General features: G+C 36.0%; 8 protein-coding genes across 17 annotated transcripts in view; 2 read left to right on the top strand and 6 right to left on the bottom strand.

The window, feature by feature from the left end:
- The window catches only part of Oatp74D (Organic anion transporting polypeptide 74D), an 85,377-nt gene extending 74,098 nt beyond the window's left edge, over positions 1 to 11,279 (bottom strand). For 2 of the 8 annotated variants that reach the window (XM_076621630.1, XM_033346166.2), the window contains exons 1-2: positions 9,960 to 11,279; positions 8,171 to 8,207 (exon numbers count right to left, since the gene is read on the bottom strand). The gene's annotated coding sequence lies outside the window, so the exon portion shown is untranslated. The other 6 variants (XM_076621635.1, XM_076621638.1, XM_076621632.1 and 3 more) reach the window with 5 other exon arrangements.
- The window catches only part of LOC117163669 (uncharacterized), a 30,380-nt gene that overhangs the window by 1,984 nt on the left and 5,824 nt on the right, over positions 1 to 22,572 (top strand). For both annotated transcript variants that reach the window (XM_076621644.1, XM_033346182.2), the window contains exon 2: positions 8,988 to 9,435. In XM_076621644.1, coding sequence (XP_076477759.1) covers positions 9,221 to 9,435 — 215 coding nt within the window. In that variant the 5' untranslated portion in view covers positions 8,988 to 9,220. The remainder of the gene's footprint in view (positions 1 to 8,987; positions 9,436 to 22,572) is intronic.
- Positions 11,650 to 12,519, bottom strand: Sf3b6 (splicing factor 3B subunit 6). The gene is made up of 3 exons (XM_033346186.2): positions 12,361 to 12,519; positions 12,125 to 12,243; positions 11,650 to 12,031 (listed from the first exon to the last, which is right to left on the bottom strand). The coding sequence occupies exons 1-3, from the start codon at positions 12,391 to 12,393 to the stop codon at positions 11,806 to 11,808; spliced, it is 378 nt and encodes a 125-aa protein (XP_033202077.1). The 5' UTR covers positions 12,394 to 12,519; the 3' UTR covers positions 11,650 to 11,805.
- Positions 12,589 to 18,758, bottom strand: eEF1delta (elongation factor 1-delta). 2 transcript variants are annotated; one of them, XM_076621641.1, is made up of 9 exons: positions 18,609 to 18,758; positions 16,424 to 16,558; positions 15,266 to 15,739; positions 14,394 to 14,492; positions 14,150 to 14,222; positions 13,881 to 14,072; positions 13,498 to 13,563; positions 13,296 to 13,421; positions 12,589 to 13,215 (listed from the first exon to the last, which is right to left on the bottom strand). In XM_076621641.1, exons 2-9 carry the CDS (start codon positions 16,514 to 16,516, stop codon positions 13,061 to 13,063), a joined length of 1,278 nt encoding a protein of 425 aa, XP_076477756.1. In that variant the 5' UTR covers positions 16,517 to 16,558; positions 18,609 to 18,758; the 3' UTR covers positions 12,589 to 13,060. The 2 variants fall into 2 exon arrangements, with proteins under 2 accessions (XP_076477756.1, XP_076477757.1); XM_076621642.1 differs by lacking the exon at positions 15,266 to 15,739 and having other exon boundaries at positions 18,609 to 18,757.
- Snm1 (DNA cross-link repair protein snm1) lies at positions 16,697 to 18,600 on the bottom strand. Its single transcript, XM_033346172.2, has 2 exons — positions 18,402 to 18,600; positions 16,697 to 18,056 (listed from the first exon to the last, which is right to left on the bottom strand). Exon 2 carries the CDS (start codon positions 18,035 to 18,037, stop codon positions 16,856 to 16,858), a length of 1,182 nt encoding a protein of 393 aa, XP_033202063.1. The 5' UTR covers positions 18,038 to 18,056; positions 18,402 to 18,600; the 3' UTR covers positions 16,697 to 16,855.
- Positions 19,121 to 20,165, top strand: Chrac-16 (chromatin accessibility complex protein 1). The gene is made up of 2 exons (XM_033346184.2): positions 19,121 to 19,278; positions 19,535 to 20,165. The coding sequence occupies exons 1-2, from the start codon at positions 19,144 to 19,146 to the stop codon at positions 19,928 to 19,930; spliced, it is 531 nt and encodes a 176-aa protein (XP_033202075.1). The 5' UTR covers positions 19,121 to 19,143; the 3' UTR covers positions 19,931 to 20,165.
- LOC143302373 (uncharacterized) lies at positions 20,154 to 21,228 on the bottom strand. The gene is made up of 2 exons (XM_076621643.1): positions 20,811 to 21,228; positions 20,154 to 20,745 (listed from the first exon to the last, which is right to left on the bottom strand). The coding sequence occupies exons 1-2, from the start codon at positions 21,226 to 21,228 to the stop codon at positions 20,492 to 20,494; spliced, it is 672 nt and encodes a 223-aa protein (XP_076477758.1). The 3' UTR covers positions 20,154 to 20,491.
- Muted (biogenesis of lysosome-related organelles complex 1 subunit 5) lies at positions 21,373 to 22,211 on the bottom strand. Its single transcript, XM_033346180.2, has 4 exons — positions 22,178 to 22,211; positions 21,992 to 22,074; positions 21,634 to 21,822; positions 21,373 to 21,546 (listed from the first exon to the last, which is right to left on the bottom strand). Exons 1-4 carry the CDS (start codon positions 22,194 to 22,196, stop codon positions 21,379 to 21,381), a joined length of 459 nt encoding a protein of 152 aa, XP_033202071.1. The 5' UTR covers positions 22,197 to 22,211; the 3' UTR covers positions 21,373 to 21,378.

The raw sequence follows: 22,572 nt of genomic DNA, 5'->3' as shown, positions 1-22,572 counted from the left end.
AATTTCACTCCCTATTCGATCTTGGCTAATTTCATATTCATTGGATCGTAAACTTCGTATCTTATGCATCTTATATATCTCTCTGTAGTTTCTTACCTCGATATTCGAAAAAAAAAGCATCGAACACTGAAACTTCTCGAGCACGTTGTATCGATTTTCGACGCTGTTCGCTAACACAACGCAAAGGATGGATATTGAAAGATTTAGGTACAGTAGTTCGGCCCTGACCGTCCGATCGCCGATAGAAATGTCTCCGGTGGCCGACAATGACCTTTCCTTCGTTTCTGCCGTTCTTTCTAACCGCCACTCTAATTGGTCCACTGGATCGACGAGAGAAGCTACGAGGAAAAGAAAAAGAGACAAAGCAGACGACGAACCGATAACCGAAAATTCTCTTTCCTTCATCCAATTTTAAAGTGGGCTTTACACGAACGAAACAGGCTCGACAGAGGAAATGTCTGGAGTTAGAAAAACGTCGAATGTAGGTTAATCGATTGCCAGGTGAAATTTGGCAATTCGCCTGATTAAAATTTGTTTCCGCCTCGAGATTTCTCCGCGTTCTTTAAATATTTCTTGATATTCAAACGAAACCAACTTTCTCGATCTTATGGTAATCCAGCTCCTTAAAATTCTAACGGGTCCACAGGAAATATTTACGGGAGACTCTTTCGAAGCGTTTACGATTTTCGTACTAAATTACACCGCAACAAGCACAAAGCAACCTCGTGGCTCGGTCCAGTTACTCGTCGTTCACAGTTCGTTAAAAAACAACGATCGATCGTGCGCCGAGATTGTTCAGCAGAATTCACCGTCATCGACCTGGTATTAAACGATCGCGATGACACAAAACGAGCGATGAACTTAATTAGAATGGAGTAACATCTAGCTGACGGAGTATCGAATCTCGCAGCGGAACTGGAGCGTGTTTTCGCCAATTAACGATATTAATGAAGGCATATTTGCCGTTTGCCGCGAAGCGCGAGTTCGCGCACCGACGCGAGATACAAGACTGATCGATAGGCGACATTCGTGCTACGCGATTTGCATATGTGTATATGCAAATTCCTAGGTAATACAGTCAATAGCACGTAATGTACGCGTTTCTGGCGTGGCGCGTTATAAATCTCGTCGCTGGCCGATATTCTTGAATGGCATGATCCGGATAAATGCACACGGATATTCGTCGATGCGATATTAGTTTCGGTTCCCGCGGCAAATAGCGAGCTACGAAACTCTGCGACGATATGTATAACCGCACCTGACAGAGATTAACTTTGTTCTTCCTTTTTTGGGCCATTCTTAGTCCGCTCGATTTTTCCCGTCTTTTCTCTTTTTTTTTTTTTTACTGTAATATAAGACAGTGGTGAAAATCAATACTTGTCGGCTTTTTATACAAATAATAAACTTGAATTATTCGCTTAAAAATTAAACGACAGTCTCATTCGGCTAAATCGATACTGAGAAACGTAAAAAAAAAGCGTCGATCCTTCGAACGAACTTATCGAGATACGAACGATTGAACCACAGTTGCTACTTCCTTCCATAAACGTAGCTGGTGGAAGTTCATCCCTGGTCAATCTCGAGCGATTATCTCATTTTCCAAGACACGGTCGTCAGGATAACCGGCACCGTTGTCACAATCGACGAAGATGGAGTGGCGCCAAATGTCGTGGATGCAATTCTCAGAGAGTACCGGGTGAATGACAAGTAAATCAAGCGTATAATTGGAATTCAATTCGCACAGTGGCACAGATACACGGCATTAGAATTCCGCTTGCGGGCCTCGCCGTTGTACGCTAGCTGCTTGAGGCGAACACGCACGCGCGTGCACGCGCACAAACGCGTCGACTGCAAAGGCAAGGTGTAAACCGGCGATCCGTCTTGCAAGGTATCGCGAGGACGGTGATACGATACGCGAATCGCCGCCCCATTTCGAGAAGGAAAGTGCAGGAATGCGCTAATGAACAAGCAGAATCGGTCTGCGAGTAGGCGTAAGAATGCGATTCTACGATCGTAAATTACAGCTAGGGTACACGCGTTACTTGGCTACGGGATAGCGAGAATGAAACCAAGTACCAGTGTTCTCTTGTTCCGATCGGACTCGATTCTACGAAGATTATTATCCTATTACGTTGTGATTAATCGATAAAACCCTTCGTCGTGCAAGAATTATTCTCAAGACGAAGAAATAAAACGGTCTGGTGTGACTGAAACGAGCTGTATGGTTCTTGCTAGAGTGAATCTGATACCAAACCTCTCGTAGGGAAAACCCGCACGCGACAAAATATTCGAACGCGAGACGAGCACAGTTTCTCGATTCAATTCTATCGCGAAACCTTCCGCGACGGCATTTTACATTTACGTGACTCGTATTGTTTCGCTTCCAAACACCCAGTAGACTCTCGATTGCACTCGACACTGAAACTCGCCGGGACAGAGGGCATAAATAGATAACTGCATCGGCCGCTCGAGAGGCTATCGCAATCCGAACGCAACGTGCCCTCGCTTTGTACGAGAATATCAAGCGTGAGCATGCTCCAATATCGCCTTCTTGCGCGTATTTCACCCACGTACCTAGCGCAAGAGCTTCCAAAAAAATAGAAATACGCGAAACCAGACCTCGCAATGTCGAATATTTCTTCGGCATTAAGGTACACGTTAGAAATATTCGCTTCCTTGAGACGTCAAGTAAAACGCCAGTTAGAAAATGGAAAAGGGAACGAGCTGCTGGAACGCAGAGGGCAAAATACAAACGACAAAAGGTAGAACAGCGTGATGGCAAGATATCATTGGTAGGAAGGGTGCCGGTGGCGACAGTAGGGGGTGCACGGGACTAGAACCTAGAAGGTTAACAAAATCAATACCGGTGGGTGGTAGAGCTGGTGGTCGGCTTGCTGGGGGGCTAGGTCGGCCACTGACCTTTATCCAGGCCAACTGCATCATCCCCATTTCTACGCGCGCACGCACACAGCAGAGGTCGTCTATTTTCACGGTGAACCATTTTCGTCGGATGAAAACAATCCGACCATACATACGATCTCGTACAGTCGCCTACTTATTACTCTGAATGTCTGAGTAGAAAGAGAGAAGGAGGAAGCCGGGTCTCGACCTTTCACGCTTGATGGAATCGCGACCATCGATCCTGCCAATAAACGCTTCCTCGACCGTGCTCTCATCCGAGTAACCCCTCTCTGGAACTCGCACCCTGGCAAACGACTGGTTTACCAACTGTCTTACGAAGAATTAAAAGCGACCAAGATGGTAATACGTTTCGAACGAACAGAATATAAAGGGTGGACGGTGCGACTCGAGAAGCAATCGAGGGAAGGATATCGAAGAAAAAAGAGTACAAGTATAGAAGGCAGAAACGTTGTTTCAGTGAAATTCATTGCGCCTTCTCACGACGCGCACGAATGAAATGCTGCTCTTTAACACGAATCAGTGACACCGATAAGCGGTGCATTTAATCAGAGTTTTAGTCGCCGACCTTAAAATGCCAGAGAAATATTCGTTTTATCGGATTTATCGCTTTCGTCCGTGTCTCCCTTCGGCGAAACAGCCCAGCAACTGGCTCGATCTAACGTTCTTTTAACACCTAAATCGCATCGAATAGCTGATGCACGTTTCTCTGCGTTATCGAACGACCAGATCGCTCGCTTACAAATTCCAGCGATTAGCCTAGTTAGGCGGGAGGAAAATAGCAAGTGGAATAACGCGTATCTGCGTCGTCAATCTGAAAATAACGAGAGCACGAAGGGCTGTTTTAGATCTTACGAGTTGCTCTGAAACGGCCCAATGGGATATCTTTCGTCACGCGAAGTGCCACGAAAATACACGATTCTGCATGTTCCACGTTTAAAATTCGATCCGTCCACTTTCATTACCAAGTGAATACGTTCGCTCCGAGCAGTTAAAAGTTTGCGATAAAACAAGATTCACGATGGAACATAGATCTCGAGAATCGTATGCTTTAGCGTCTGAGATATTCTACGTAACACGCGCAGAAACGTTTTCAGAAAATGTTAAAGGACGTCCACGATGCGTGCAGCTGCCGCGTATATATTCACGTTTAAGACGAATCATTAGACCACGTCGTTCCATGGAACAAAGTTGGCGCGTATCTTGTACGAGTTCCGCTAAACATCGCCTTTAACTATCAGCAAATGCTAGACGGAACTGAACTTCTATGAACCGAATTGGAGCGCCGAAGTAAAAGTTCATCTCGCCTATATATAGATTATTTAAAATGTCTAATCCTAACCGAGAAACTTGATAATCGAGATTATTATTAATTCTATCACAATGCCATCTTCTCGACCCGCGATGTATGCAATACGGAATACAATACGTAAGAAATTCGATCGATTATCCGAGTCGATAATCGGTCAAATTGTTCGCGTACTATCGTATCACGCGATCTTGTAACTTCGAGGACTCGACTCTATAAATCTCGTATATAAAATCGTTGCAAGAAGATAGAAACTATCATTACACATCATTAGACCGATCGAGTAATGCCGAGTCATAAAACATCAGTGTTCGTATCAGCGTTTCGATAAACGATCCAATGCTTTACAGACAAAACGAAACTAACAAGATTTTATGTGCGAGAGGGACTATAAAATATAAAAGTCGGCTACCTGAACGCGACTTAATCGGACAAAGAGAGACAAAGAGAGAGAGAGAGAGAGAAACGGCCGGTTGAAACAAGAGACGACGCATTAGCATTTTTACTAGCGAGAATTAGCATGCTACACGTTAGTGACTAGCGATGCCGCGATTTAGGCCAATGAACGTCGACGCCGGCGTCGATGATGGCGGTCGTCCTTGCCAAGCAATGTTATCCTGTCGGCAACTGAACCATCCGTCCACATGACCCGCTTTTTTCTAGGATGTGGGACGAACTACTAACGCACGCTCTCCTCTCCGCTGCTCTCTCTTTCATTTAGAAATCCACGCATGCAAGAACGCCGCTTCATTGACAGATTTCACGGCAAGCCGATCGCGATGCTTCATCGTTGCCCGATCCGCTGCGTAGATCATGGGGTTTGGCGCAAACTATGCGCGATGTATGAATGCTAGTAATGATGTAATCGAATACGATTCGCGCATACGAAATTACCTCGCAACCGACCGATGCGGTAATATGAATTTAGAAGAGAAGATACGAGGCGAGGCAGGGAATTTGTAACTTTCCATTTGCTCGATAATTTTGCTACTGTTAACGTAACAGATAACGCAAAGGGGAATGTAAAATAAGCGATGGACGATAATGATAGAGAAACGATACCCAGTTGATGGCGATTCGCAACTATCTAAATTCAATAATTCGATACGTTGAACTGCGGATGGATCGTGTAGTATTATATTGTCCAAAGTCCAAACAAAGTCTGAAAAAGAATGGAAACTATAGAATCTGTATTTTAAAATGCAGTATCATCTAAAGCCAATGACTAATTACGACGAACAAATTTACAGAATCGAACGAAGAACGTCTGGGCTTAAGCAGTTTTAATTTGCCTCGCAACCGAAGATTACAGTGTCATTCAATGTCTGTGACGAAGCATTTTTCACGGTCTAACAACGTCTGATCGGGTACTCTCCATTGCTAGACCTGACCTCGAACGAAACGATACGCAGAATCGAGAGAATCGAACGATACATGATTAAACTACGCGGCCAGATCTACGCTACGTATAAGCAGAAAGGTTCAGTGAACGGGACATCGTTCTACAATAACGATAAGGGCTTTGCATATGCAGTACCATCGCGTGGCTGTTAATAGAATAGGGTGACGGAGGGTCTTGTTCTACGTCGATGGAACAAATGAAAAGAAATGACGGCCAAGATGAAGATAAATGGTTCGCGGTACTAGACTCGATCTCCTAAAAGTAACAGAGGCAAATCAGCAGAACGAATCAAACGTCTCGACGCGTCACTTCACAACATGTAAAGTTCATAACGCACGAGCGACGACCTCGTTCTGCTTCGCGTAGCGTGTTTCGTTCGTAATTTCACTCGTTCCTTTCCCTATCGCGCCAATGATTGCTCGATAATTAATATTAATTCCAAACTTCGTCGTGTCGACTATCATTTGCTTGACAAACATCGACTCTGCAATTCTCTTTTAAGCGAGGTCGTTGATGTTAAACAATGTTAGAGTAATTTAAGCGTGCATGTGTGTTTGTGAGACTCGTCTGGAATTTTGATACATATAATTAATTGATTGGAAGATTAGAAAATGGAGGTTCGTCGTGATAGGAAAGCGTGGTCGTGTTCACACGGAAGATCGACTGGCATTCCCGACGGCCGTTTGGTTAACCTACGCGGAATTGCCGATTAGCCAATTCCCGCCGATGCAAATGACGCGGGATCGTACGACCGCCACTTCCGACGTATTATGTAGATATTCACGAGGCGAACGGAAATTTTGGTGTAGAAAGCTTCGCGTCCGTTCCAACCCGTCTCGCCTTCAAATATTTTGCGTTTCAAATCGCAACCGTGATTCATTCTACGCGAGTAGAACGCCCCTCTAAGCCTCTACCAGAAACTTCGTGGAATTCTTGAATTTTTATAACACGCGCCGGCCAATGCGGACTTCCGTGAACCGATAGATCGGAACGTGAACAGCATTCTACACGAGCTAATCGGACATCGAGCAATGCATTGGCACTGTTCTCTGCTTTAGCGTAGTTTTCTAGAAATTACACAAATAATGTACAACTCGCGATGTATACAAAGAGAAACGTACGACAAGAGGTCGTCTTTTCCTCCGCCTTCCACGAAGTTAGCCATATTTTCATCTTCAAAGTGGATTCTCTCGTGAAACTAATAGTACGTCGACGATAGACACGGATTCATCTCGAGTCCTGCACGCGTTATAAGGATAAGTGATACGCCGGCTGTTGAACGTGTATGTGTAAATACATGAGTCTCCACACGCATACTGCAATGAGATCGCATTGATTCCGCCGAGATAGGACACACGGTGGTAAATGAAACCGCGAGTCCAGGACTGGACGGGTTCAACTGGCAATTAGATCGGACAATAACCTTCTATCAACGAAGCTAAGGGTTTCAACTAAATTGCAACACGTTTACGCTCGACGCGGTGGACGGAGTAATCGTCTAACGGCGATCGATGGAATAATTTCGAATTTCGTGTCCCAGAAACAATGTACATCGATAGTAGGACAGATTGAAACGGTGTTGAAAGAGAAACGCGACGACGCGTTTAACACGCGTTCATCAGTTAATTACGCGAAAAAATAGTTAAGTTACTTTCCGCATGCAACCGACCAAGCCACTAATTAGGCATAACAGCATGCAATGGAAACACGACACGTGACTTGTGTGTGCGTGTACCGGCACATTTGTTTTCTACGTACCGTTCTTTTACTCACGATTTCGGAGCAAAAGGTTAAGGCTATTCGTAAGCCTCCGAGAATTGTTAACAAAATAACAGTGATAAAGAAACATAAAGCGAATAATACAAGTTTAAAATACAATAAAACGTAAAACATTATTATTTAGAATATATAATAGATAACGTGAGAAATTGAAATTTAAAAAGAAAAAGTTGTGTTTTAAGTTCTAAGTACGTTTTATATATTTATCATAAGGTACGAGCGTCCAAATGCTAATGAACGGTAGTACATATCTCTGTTTTGCTGCTCTGAATTTCAATTTATGAGATATTCTCACTCTCATATTGCTCGTTCGCTTTCCGATGTTGCCAGATTCTTACAGAATTCTAGATACATAGGCCGAATTTTTCTCTAATATATATTGCTATTTCATATTTAAGCAATATAACCTCGTGCATTTCGAACATTGTCTATACGAGGTACAAAATTTTTAATTTACTGTCTAACAACCTGTTGAACAACCTGTTTAAGAAAGATTAGGAGTCAGTACATTTGAATTAATTTTTGCCATTGATGGCACAATTATATGATTAATGATTAGTTTTCTTGAATCTTTAAAAATATCGTCGGCGTTTTACTAGCGTTTGCTTCACGACCTATCCTATAGAATTACGGTCTAACCCGACATCACTTCGCATATTAAGGTATAACCTACGTTCGAAACGTATAACACAAGGCCATAGTATAACCCTAACGAATAATCTAAAGTTACAAAGTAGTATGGAAGGAAAGTCGAGACTCACCACATTGCTTTTCTCCAACGACGGACGGATGCTCCGGCTGCAATTAAAAAAAGAAATGTTTTTGTTAAAGTACGATGCAATACGAGTAACACCGCAAGTAATATTTTTAAATTGCAATACGATGCAATACGAGTAACTACATATACGATACATATACGATACAATACGAGTAACTACAAATAATATTTTCAAATTACCGCCATCTATCTATTGACGCCATCTACAGTACTATTTTTCAAGAGAACGTTATTCTTCAAATAAAGTAATATGATTCTATACGATTCTTAGATATACATACAGAATTCTTAGATATCTACCATTCTTGTCGTATAAAACAAGTCATAAACAAGTTATTCAGTTAGATTGTTAGATCACAATTCCCTACCTGAGAAACTCTCATATATTTTGTTACTACGTACAAAATTAATATTCAATTAGAATTACAAAACAATGCATAGTCTTTTTAATTCAAAAACTTGCATCTTAATCTTAATCGTAAATCCTTTGATCAAAGGTATATACCTATAATTCAAGTATGTTTCTCACTACCTTTTAACGTCATGCAATAAAATGCGTTACAACCTTGTGCTGTTGTATAGATTATACATTGTCGATGAAAAATCGCTTTCACGTATTTCAAAGCATGTAACAAATTGTATTGTTACGAACACTCATGTACAAAACACTCCGATTGGTTATATTTAACAATCTGCAAAAGCTCAACAATTTCGCCTTCCACTTTTCAATTTAACCACGGATATATTACAGACATTAAAAATTTCTAATGTATAGTTAAGATTGCACAACCCACTTCTAGGATTTACGCAAGACGCGACATCTATGATCTACAGGATTGCATACAAAGCTTAAACCTCTTAAGGCACCATTTTTTTGATCATCTTGCTTTAAACAGTTTAATGCTTGACGGTTTCAAAAAGTTATGGCCAATGAAACGCGATTTGAATAAATAACGAAATTTTGAAAAATCGATCAAGGTTTAATTTACTTGTGCCGTTGCAAGATCTTCAAATTTCTTCTAAAACCGAATGCATGAAAGAGACTTGCCCCATTATTTCGAGAACAAAGTTCCTCGGCATTAACGTGAAGAAGAGCAACTCAAAAGCCGGTAGCACGACGACGTATTTATCCAGACAGCAGACAAACATACTCACTCGAGTACCTGGCACCTGCTCACTTTCGTATACTTCTAAAGGACTACAAGGGAATCGTCACCAAATGAAACTGCATATAAAGCCAGACGAATGGTAAGTTTTTAATACAATTGTAACCTTTCTTTTTACATGATATTTTTTACAATTTCCTATAAATATATAAACATGCATAATTTAATTATGAGTTTTACCAAAAGATAGGGTAGAAAGTAATTTGTTACCTTCAAAACAGTCACTATCATAAAACTCGAGAATATTACTAAGCGACATATCGAACAAAGAGTTGTATCGATATATAACCAGGTAATGGTCCACCATTCGAAACGTCAATCATACGAGCTTGTCATCGCTTCAATTTGATAATTAGAATTCCATTGTCGCAATGATGCATTACGATATTTGAGAGCAAGCTAACACTGATAGAGGCTCACGTGAGTAGAACGAATTACGTTCATACGAATTGCGTGAACGCGACTACGCATAAATAACATCGCTGTGTGTACGCAAAGTGTACGGCGACTGTGACGACAGTGGACACAGTTGATCGCGTGAATAAACACACATGACACATACATATAGACAAGTATACTTATATGCATGTATACACGTACTCTCACCTCGATACAAATCGGCAAGCAGGCAGCAGGCCGTCACAACACGACGGTCGTCGCATCCCCTCCCGCCACACCTCGATCGTCCTCTTCACGTTCATTCATTCCTCCCCCACGCGACGCCGTTGTTTCTCTCGAGCGACGTTCGTGTCAGCAACATTAGCAGACGACACACCATAGTCACACACTGTTCGGCACTACACACTCACGTACAATATTAACCAAGTAAAGTACGATGTTGGAAGAATCGAGCGCGACAAACCGAATCGCATCAACCACATACGATAATACTCAGAGGGACCGTGACACGAGAAATCCATCAGAACGACGCCATTCCTCCTTCCATACTGTTTACATCGTGTCGAGGATTGAGATACAGCGAAAGGAAATCGCAGGAATGTACCCCGCACTCACGAGTCACGGTGTTATATTCGATCTGGCTGAAACCGTATTTATGTATTTACACCGGTGATTAAACAACAAAACAAAAATAGTCTCTTGCGTGCTCCGTAAGATCGCGCTACTCTTCAAGTCTGACGTCTCTAGGCGGCGTGACGTGAACACGGCCTAACATACGTAAGGCCATTAATAGAGGAACAGCAACGACGAGGAACAACCAACAGTACCCATACGTGAAATGGCCAATATCGTGAAGGAAACTATCGTAGATTGCTCGTGGAATACGTGACACATTCTCAAGGCCATTCGCGAACGTCTTGCCGGCGGCTTCGCCGTTACCACAGCAGTCGAACGACATTTGAGCAAGTCTCGTAGTATCTCGAACACTCTGACTAGCCGAAGTATGACGAGCCGAAGTCAACGAATAAATGGGGAACACCCATAAGAATGCCGCACTATAAAACGGTACGCCGCGACAACACGACTAAACGGGCTAAGCGGGTTTTCGCTTTCGACTGAAATCGAATGTCCTACCGGCTAGCCGGTGACGAGAACCGTATATGAGTTGCGTACGTGTGCGCACGCGTGCATCGTTGTGTATGTGTTGTGATACACCGTACCCCGCGTTTCTACCAGCATCCAGTATCCAGTATCCTGACAAGTAAACGTAGCCCTGTCGAGCTCATATTACAAAACGCTAATGTCGACAAGATGAGTCGACCGATTAAATTACATGTGACACGCGCGTACTGCACTCGATAATGACAGGTGCATCTTTTTACTTTACCTTGATGGAGGTCACACCTCTGCGTCGTCATAAATGTTTCGGTTGTAGCGTCTGATTCCTTCTGACCTCCCCAATGAAAATTCATAATTTCGTTTTAAAATATCCTTAGGATTACAGGAATACTAGAATTCTATATTTTTAGATTTTATATTCGATTATTTTTACGCATATCTAGAAAAATCGAAATGTTTCAATCATTATCATAAATCTCGACTTAACTTAACATAAATCACTTAACTTCAATATATTCCAGTGAAGAGTTTTAATTAAGGCTATAGCTATCATCTGCGAGGTATATGGAAATAGAGGAATGCTACTCTACCACTGACTGTGAAAGTTGTATTAATTACAGCCTTTTAATGCGTCGACATTTTTTCGCCCCGGTTTTTATATCTTCTCGGGAGGGGAGCGAGAAATGATTGCGTTCCACACGAAAATACTTGCTCGTTACTTACTGTGGGCCATTGAACTTCTACAACTGTACTAAATGAAGCATAAAATCAAAATGAATATGGTAGATAAAATCGTTTATTGAATTGTCATATATATATTTAAAACAATATTTATTTTACAATGATAATATACAAAGAAAAGTTTCTGCAAATTAAATAGTCTGTATCACAAAATGGATTATTTCCATATTTCGCTCTATTTACAAGAGTTGCGTTATTTTTTTTCCTCGTTCAAATTATATTTTGTTTTCAACTTATCTATTTCTTCCATCTTCTTGTCCACATCAACCCGTTTAAATGCTTTATTACTTTGATAATATAAAACTACCAGATATCTATTACAAACATTAAATCCACTTAAATGATCACAAGCATTCTTTGCATCAAATATATCCTCGTAAACAACAAAAGCTGTTCCTCTAGTTTCGGCAGTATTACCCCTATAGCAAAGAAATTCATTAATCTTAGAGACTTTTTTACAGTGTTAAAAAAAATACATAAAAGTATAAAATGCGATTAATATAAACACATACACTCTGATTTGTCTGATAGCTCCATATTTGCCAAAAATATCGTACATTTCTTCAGCGGTAATTTTATATGGCAGATTCCTTATATATAACACCCTGTTCACTTCTGGAGGCAGCCTTACCTAAGAAATAAGAATATGTTTTTGTACAATAACAAACAAAATATAGGTTAGGTCAACGACACTTATGTAGTAGAAATGTATGTAGTAGAAATTTTATATAATCGTATATGTATTTACATTAGCTCTTCGTTGAAGCATTGCCATAGTCATCTTGAAAATACAATTACTTCTTTATTCACGACGGGAAATAAAAGCACAGAACTCACAAACTGCTTTTTTAACGTCAAACAGTTTCAAGTTGTTAGGATTGATTTATGTGTAATATATGCTACTAGAGAGCAGCACTGTATCTTCCCATTCTATAAACGAAAGGAAAGGATTTAAAGGGTACGTTAAAATAAGAAATTAAGTTGACAATTTTTATTTATAGTAACAATACTCCAAAACAAGCAATTAAAAATGGTACTAGTACTTGGTATTACATATATACCTACAATATCGTTAATGATCGGTATCATTGATCGCAAATGAAGTGTTCCTACTTGATATTACAATTTTATATATCGAATTATATTTAAAACATTTAATGTTTATATTTTTCTTTATAAAGAATATATTGATCATACAACCACAGTTTAAAAATTTACCCGAGTATTTTTAGAAACGATTTGATAAATTGACACATCGAATATTAAAGTTGGAGTACAATAACTAGGTTCTTCATTTTTGGACAGTCGCGTTTAATATAGAACACGTATGTAATGTATTTACCAGAGTAGATATTGCTAGTGGAATGAAAAGATGGCACAACAGACCAATGCCTGATTGCAATTAGAACCGTCAGATATTTTTCTACGAAGGAAACTTCGTTAATATTTTATACTTTATTAAAAGCTGCAATATCTACGCTTTGTACATAATCTTCGATTTCCTGAATCTTTTCTGTTAGCCAATCTACAGAAACTTTGTCATCTTCTACAACACACGAAATCTGAAGTTTGTGAATTCCAAAGGCAAGCGGAACAAGTTTTGCTATAAAAGAATAAATATTTTTAGTTTTGACTCAAATTAATGAGTCAAATTCATTATTTTATATACGCTTAATAACTTACATGCTCCCCACAAAAGACCATCGGTTTCGATCTTTCGAACTTCCTCTTCCATTGCTTTCATATCTGTTTCATCATCCCACGGTTTTACGTCTAATATGATATTTGACTTTGCAATCAGGACTGGCTCTGTAAATTGTTACATGACATTGTTACATAACATGATGTAATTAAATTTGAAATACAAATTCAATCTGCGACTTACTCTTAGCTTTCTTTGCAGTATATGCAGCCAGTCTTTCTTCCCTAATTTTTGCAGCTTCTGCATCTTCTCCCTAGTAAGTCAAGTATTTAAACAATTTACAGTAAAGATCATAAATAGCAACATTTACATTTCAATACTTGTAGGATAGTGTTTGTATTGAATTTGTGTGATAAATAGAGAATTATAGCTGAATGTATTAGTATTCTGGGAATATCTGGTGTACTATATTTCGTAAATGTCGTATCATTTTATCACTTTTGCACCCTACTTGAAGACACGTGTAAAGTGTACTAAATGTATAAGTATCGTGCAGAAATGATTTTTAATATTTATGTAAATAGAAGGAGATTAACTTCTTAGTGTGTTCCACTATTTCTGCCCACTTGCCTCTGAATCTGAACCGAAAAGATCAACATCTTCGTCGTCATCAGCTTTTTCTTGTGCTGGTTTTGAAGCTGGTTGAGGTTTAGCAGGACAAACTGCTAATGTTGGAACAGCAGATACGAAAATCTTGTCCTCAAGAGCTTTTACACGTTCCTCCAATTTTTCAACAGCATTTTGTAGTTCTTGGAAGACTGTTGATAAAGATTTGAAATATGGTAATTCCTATACTACTGACAAAATAATTTAATGTAAATGGCGGAACACTCACCACTACATTCTAGAATATCCTTTTTATTATCATTTGGAGTAGTGAAACCAGCAACAGCTGCAATATCATCCATCTGTAAAATAAAATTGGATTACATTTAAAGTTAGAGTTATAAAAGGAAATACTCATTCTTATTGAATACTTAGATTTTATGCCCATAAATTTATATTAATATTGCATATTGTATTAGTAAGCAGGTTTGAAAATTCGTTATATAAGGGTGTGCAAAGAGTGCAGTACTCACACACTGTAAAGACTGTTTAATATGTTGACGAGCCTTGGCAACCTCATTGGCTAAACTTCCACCAGCAGATAGAATGGGACTAGCAGTTTGTTGATTCCCCTGTATCCAGCAATATTAAAGATCAACTCAGACTAAACTGACTGTTACAAAAAATTCTATATCACACCTCCACTAGGTTCTATAACTAATGTTATCCAAATGGAAATAAAGTAGAGGTTTATATTTAGATTTCTTCTTGTAAATAAATTTGAATATAATATTTGAAAAGCTTTATTTTATAAGTATACATCTTCAATAGAGTTAAGTGGAGATAGATATTTTAAATGTTTAAAAAGTGAATAAATAATAAGCATCACAAATAATTCTTTTCTACAAGATAAAAAGTTAAAATAAAAATATTTGTTATCACCATATAAACATATTGTTAATAAGCTTAAGATCATGACAAATGCAAACATTCCTAATCAGAAGCACAGACACATTGTATTCCCCACTTTTATGCACAAAAAAAAACAAGCAGTGTTCAATTAAAATAGGATTAAAGTAAGATAAATGTGTACAGTACTTTTTTGGTGTTCATACAAGAACTATTAAATCTAAGAATCAGACAACAATATATATAACATATAATATATATAACAAACAATATATATCTGAAATTTTCATAAAATAAATGTCATGAAATAAAGTAATGTTTGTATAAGAGAATAAAATGATGCTATCTTTAGTCTATTTTCTAAGTGTATTTTAATAAGCAGTATTTCTATGATGATTTAGGCAATGAAATACATTACAATGAACAAAATTAAATTCTATAAGTATTGCATTGATGCACACAAAACATTAAAGAACAGATGCATGACAGTATATACCTGAATAGGTAACTGCTGCTTATTCCTTATTAATGGAGTAACATTTTCTTTTACTTCCTTAGTATCATTTTTTTGTTTTCTATTTCTGTGTCTTGTATCTGCTTTATTCTTTTTCTCTTTTACTTCTTTCGTATTATACTTTTTAGATGCATCATTTGAAGAACTAGTCTCCTTCTCTTTCTCTTTTAAGTCATTTTTGATATTGTCAGACTTTTGCTTTTCTTCTATATTTTCTTTTTTTTGTATATTCAATTTTTCTTCATCTTTATTAATCTTTGATGCGTTTATTTGACACTTAGAATTCTTTATATCATTTGAAATATTCTCAGAAATCAATAACTTATTATCTTTAGATTTTTCAGACCTTGTTTTAGTCAAAGAGTTACTATTCAAAAAGGAATTATCTTGACAGTTATTAATTACAGAAACTTCAGATTTAAGCGAGCAGCTTTCCATAATTTTATGAGACACCACCTTGAAACATTAAGCTATGCAAGAAAGAACTCGTATTTTGTTATTAATGATGTAAAATACAAACTAATCAAAGCATGTCTTTTACATGCTTGATTTATGTTGTTACTACAGAACACAACTGCACAAAACTAAATACCTTGAGTAAAGAATCCATGCATTCAGAAATTCATTGAATGTATGAACATATAAAACAATACATCATATAATTATAGTTATAATTAAATAAATAGAAAATCACATTGCTTATCTTATTTTTTATTTTTAATATTATTAATTATACTTATCACAAGAGTTTTGTGTTAGAAATGAAATACAAGATTAGGTAATCCATTTGAACACACAACTAGAAATGGGAATTAAGTTCTCAAGAAAAAAATAAAATTCCCAACACCTCATAGAATTACAAGAAGATAGAATCTTCCCTATCACCAGATATTCCCTGAAGTGTGTGTTAAAAATGTTAGTTTTTTTGTTAGTACAAAGAAAAAGTACAAGGCATAACAAAAAAGCAAATATTAACTGTGGATGTTGGGGCTGACAATAACGGTGAAAATGAATGAAACTTAAGATTTATTCTGTTTAAGAGTTTGTATGTTTAAAACATTTACCCTACCCCTGTTGGCAATCAGTTTTATATCCAATAACATTAATTCAAGATTCACTGACGATGAGAAAGATACTCACCTTGGCCATTCTTTCAAAGTATAATCGTTCTGCCTTGTCATAGGATGGTTTGTCAAACCATACCTTCTCTCGTGCTAATGCTGCTTTCTCCATGGTTTAGATGATATATTCAATAATAAAGATGCAAATAAATTTCTGCAACATGAAATTTTATTCATTTCACAATGTTTTGAAATAATTTGACACTCCAATATGTTAGACAGTATGAATGTAGTTTTCAAGAACTTAAAAACATTTGAATACATATATGGAAAATAAAAGAGTACTAAAAAATTTTACTTGGTTATGTTTATTAAAAGTACAAGTTTTTTGTTATGTATATAGTATGTAATAAAAGGATATACAATATTGTACATAGTAATAAAAGCCATTGTGTAATAGTATATATGTATCAACAATTAACAACTTAATAGGTAACAATATAAATGAATATCATAAACTATCATCATCACTACTAAAATATTCAGATTTAAATTTAACTTTACTTAATATTTTACGACTAGGAAGCTCTAATTTATATTTTTGACTAATCATTGGTTTTTCATCTGATTTATTTTTTATAGTATCTAGTAAGCGAAAAATTTCCCTTTCTTCTTCTGTTTTAATCACACATGGGTATATCTCCGATGCTTCAAAATATTGAACAAATGCTCTAAGTTCAGTAAGAGAGGAATGAGTAGAATAACATACACTGAAAGTTCTTTCTTTATTTTTGTCCCATTCTCCTATTATGCTAGTATCTTTCTTTCTCCATTTCATTACAGACGGGATAACAGTTAAGATATTTGCATTGCTTACATCACTCCTACAACGCAAACCTGGCGAAGATATTTTTTTCTTGCAAGCATGAATTGAAGTACTATCTGGGTCATTTGTGACATAACAAGATAATTGTGCAATATGACAATAATTTTCAAACACATCATTTCTTACATGTATTTTCATATCTAACATTTTTGACAGTTCTACAAAAAGAAATTCAGAACCGTATGTAGCAGAACATTCCAGAATAACAACATTCCTTGGGTCTTTGCTTATCCAATCTTTAGTAACTTCATATATTCTACGCATACTTTCTTGTCTACTAGGGAAAACAGGAAAGTCAGTACTTAAAAACGTTGTATCTAAGTAAATTTTAGTAAATGTTCTAGGTATTGATTTAGAATCATTACAATAGTGCAGACCTTTTAATTTTGGAAAGTCTATTGGATTGATACGAAAATCACCAGTATATAATACCGATATATTATCTTTTTCAAAAAGAAACATCACAGAACCAGGACAATGTCCTGCTGGGATAGAAGTTACACAAATGAGGATCTTTTCCTCGTTCTCTGTTATATATTCTATAACACTAGGTATATTAATGCCTATTTCTTTCACACAAGAACTTTTAAATTTAAATCTACTTTCTAACAATGCTTTTGAAATAGGGCTACAATAGAAGCATTTTTTATATTCATCTATATACTCAAAAAATGTATCTGATAAACCATGCATATGATCAGAGTGACAATGACTAAGAAAAAATATGGAGGATGTTAAGTTTTCTCCATCAAAACGATCCACTGAGATGCCCGGTATCTCCTTAATAAGCCCAAGAAAAGTTGACATTCTGATAGGTATTTTGTTCCTGTAATTTATAAATTCAGCATCAATTATGTCAATATTTATTTTAGAGAATATTATATTTTAATAACAATGAGTGCAAGCATGTAAGTATGTAAGCATACAAATATAATAAAAAAAGAAAGATATAATAAAATAATGTTACACATATATCTTTAATTCACAAGATGTATGAAATTACAATTAGAGAAAGCGATACAATAAAATTATTACAATAAATAGTTATCACAAATACAAAACAGATGTTCGTAAAATGCAAGGGTGAAGATCTATATAATAGGTTATAGATATAAACTGAACATACATTCTATGAATGAATAAAACAAGCTAAAAGAGGTCGTTTACGAACCAATGGCCCAACAATCTGAACAACTATATATGAACAATTAGTTAATTTTTCACTGAAACATTATTAGCCCGAATCCGCCATGTGCCGTATTGATCGATTAATTCGATGATTATATAGCAAAGTACAATTAATTCGACCTCCGTTAATACTGCAAACCAGTTCGGTGTGCATGTGGATTATATACCGCTAAAATATTATTAAATATACCTTGACTCGTTACAGATTGTCAGATTGATGCAACAACTGTCTGCTCGCCAAAATTTCTGTACGCCGCATATAACGTGCCAATTGAAAAGAAATAGAAACAGCAATGTTCGATCAGTGAAAGAAGATGTCACTACAGTACCTTATTACTACACTGTTACTACCAACGAATTCAATACACGATTGCTTTTTTAAAGCATTTCAAAAATAATTCTTTAATTTTGTTAATAAATTGCTAAATAAAAATGACCTAATCATTTTATTTACAATATTTATTGTCAAAGAAAAATGAATAATATCACATGGAAAATTTAGATTGTATTAATTGTTTGGTATTATAATTATTTATATTCTTAAAATTTAATTAAATATAAAAAATTAAAAATAGGATTTAGTCAAATACAATATGTTCCCGAATTTCGTGTCAAATAGTTATATAAAATGCGAAATTTGAAAATTGGCGGCAATTGATTAACATACGTTACTGTCGTACTGTTAGTTTGCGTTCGGTTCTAGGAGAAATCAATTTTCTGCAAAAATGACTGCGCAAGGATCACATGCTAAAATGAAGGAATTACGTTTACCTATGTCAAGGGTAAAAACGATTATGAAAAGTTCTCCTTATGTTGATACAATCGGTCAAGATGGATTATATCTAGTCACAAAAGCTACGGTAAGATTAATGTTTAAATATTGAGGTTAAGTGACGCTTAAACGGGATTATTCTATACATTTGTATAGCTTCCATATTTGTTGTTTCGCGCGACAATTAAAAATTCTCACTTTCTGTGTGTTTTACATTTATAATATTTATTAGTTAATTGTTTAATATGTGTTACATTCAGACTATGTCACCTATATTTTAGTTTATACTATGCTTTACCTCTCATAATAAGTACGAACAAACAAAGATAAAAACAATTTTATAGGAACTATTTATACACTATCTAACGGAAGAAGCACATTTGCAAAACAACAAAGGAAATTCTTTAGACTACAAACATCTGGCAGAGGTGGTACAGACCAATGATACATTGGAATTTCTCAGGGAAATAATGCCAAGGAAGATCACAGTCAGGCAATTCAAAGAAATGATGGCTGCCAAAAATTCACATAGTAGTTCATCAGAGAGTAGCTCAGACTCAGATAGTGATAGTGAGTCAGATACAGATTCTTGTTCTGATAGTGATAGGAAAGCAGAAGATGACAACTCATCAAATAGTGAACAAGAGAGTGAGGCAAAAGAGAACGGTAAATGTGATTCTGCCAGTGACAAAAGTGAAGCCAGTGACAAAAGTGACAGTGAAGATGAAACCAAAAGATAGGACAGTTAATATCCACCTTTATCTATATTTTCATAAGACAGGCTCTCTGATTATTTAAGAAATACCTCAAATTTAGCTGAAAACAACATACCATTTTGAACTTTACAAACATTTGGTTTATACCAAATGTTTAGACCATTTGCTTATTTAATGTTTTAGATTAAATATAGATAATAATTTTAGACGTTTAACACTATTTTTATATGTATTCATTAAAGACAAATTGAACATTAAATAGGATCTCTTTATTAACAACAAAGTACATTTAGACTTTGTAGGTACATTATGAAAAGAATTTTAAGAATATACATGAAGTAAAGTATATATTTATACCTTGAAATGCATTAGTCCAAAAAGCATCATGCTGCCTTATTATATAATACAAAATAAATGCATTAATTTTTCTGTGCTGGGTTTCTAGCTGTATTACAATAGAATTTTATATGCCATTTTATATTTTGCACATAATTATAGTTTTCTTCTTTATTTTGTATTTATAGATATTGTAAAAAGACATTAATATTAAGAGAATTTGTCTTGATAACAATAATTTATGAAATTTTATTCTTGATGCAATTTTTTATGTGACGGAGCTGTTGAAGCAGCATCATATGCATCTTCATTTAATTTAATTGCTAAGAAATAAATTTCAGCCAAGGCAATAACTAATGCACAAATTATACCTAATAACAATCTAAATCCAAAGTCTAAAGTTCCTACTATTAATTCCAGACCTACAAATCCAAAGGCAAAACCTGCTAGTACAGAAAATATAAACTGTGCAACAGCTATGAGTTGTTTATTTATTTGTTTCACTGAAAAGATAAAGATAGATGTAACATATATAGGAAAGAATTTCTTTTTAAGTTAAGGATCTTACTTTGGTAGGAGATAGTATCCTCTGGTAAATTCTTTGTAGTAGTATCTACATTTTTGGTCATAGCTCTATATTTCATAGCATTTTGTTGTGCTTTCAGTTTCTGTGTTCTAGCTTCCAACTCAGGATTTCTTGGTGTAACTTTTGGAGTTGGTAATCTGATATCATCTTCCTCTAGCAACTCGTGTAAATAAATACTTTCCATGTGAATGGTTCTGTATTCTTCTAAGTATTTGTTCAACCATTTTAGATCATCCAATTTTAATAAGATATCTTTCTGCTTATCTTTAGTTGACTTTTTTAAAGCAGTAATAGCAGCTGGAGTACTATTAGTCTTCTTTACATTTTTGCAGATGAATTCTATTAATTTCTTATTTGGTTTGATTTTAATGGAAGGATCTTCTATTGATTCAACTGGCATTCTTATATTTTTTAGATACAACTGTTCTATTATTAATGAAATATATTGTTGTCAGTGTTTATACATTAAATCCAAAATTGGTACTATTGTATGTTATATGTAATTACAAAGTACAAAATGTATTTGTAAAATATTGGTACGTAACAATGTTTATGGTGTAATGTGTAACTTTCTTTCTAAGTCAATATAAAATTCTTTTATTTCATTCTCTTTTTCTTGAAAAGTTTGATTTACTTTCTCACAATTTTCACTCATATCATTAACAAACTTCTCCCATTCTAATTTTCTTATTTCTCGATTTTCTAGCAATGCTATATCCTAAAAAAATTATTGAATGTTCACATTAATGACAAATATGAAAATATTTAAATTGGAAAAAATTCAGGTACTGAAAATGATCCATACACTGTCAAAATTTTGTTCTCTTTGAAGGACTCTTTCACACATACTCAGGGCAACATCAACATTTGCTTTTAAACTTGGTAAATGACAATCCCCGAGTTGTTCTGTTCGATCGAGTTGACTTTCTTTCAAATCCGTCGAATATTCAAGTATTTTGAAAAGTCGTTCTACTTCTCGATCATCTCTCTTTTCCTATAAATTTTAGGTTATGCACGATGACAAATTATTATCAAGACATATACGAAATGATTAATCGATCCTCTGAGAAAGATAATACTTTTGTATGGTCTTTTACATAATTACTATCTTTTTCTCACATGGAAATGCAGCTATCGATAATAAGAACACGGGAACTTTTTACCTGAAATTCGCGAAGAAAGAATGTGATTTCGCCCTGAATAAATGGTCGATGATCGAATAGTCGGCTCCAAATCTCACCCGTGTCTATGAAAACAAGGTATCATCAATTAGATTATGACAAATAGTTACAAGAATAAAGCGTATACTTAGAATTTACGTGTTTATAATTAATCAGAGGATGTCGCACCTCTAATAATGGACGCCATGTTCTTCTCGTGAGATCAGTACATTGTTTAACTGTCCTATAGATACAATTTTCATGCTTAACGCGCATAATATGAAATTTCTTTTCTTATTATTTCATATTGTATGATTTATTTACTGTTTCTTTCATCGTATGATTAGTCGTGTTATATTTTAATTACAAAAATATAATTTCCCCTTCCTTATCAATTGGATACATTCGAAAACTATTATTATCCAACGAATAAAAAAAAGGGGAATTATAACACTGCGAGGTACAAGATTAGAAAGGTTAAAAGTTTCTGAAACAATCTGGAACTGTTCTGGAGCAGGGATTAAATTATCAGACGACGAGCAGGTGGTGCATTACAATAAATTTCCAATGAAATATACAAGTGG

This window comes from Bombus vancouverensis, chromosome 9 (assembly GCF_051014615.1).
Source record: "Bombus vancouverensis nearcticus chromosome 9, iyBomVanc1_principal, whole genome shotgun sequence".
Taxonomy (NCBI): Eukaryota; Metazoa; Arthropoda; class Insecta; order Hymenoptera; family Apidae; genus Bombus; species Bombus vancouverensis.
This window is presented reverse-complemented; position numbering and strand designations above follow the sequence as displayed.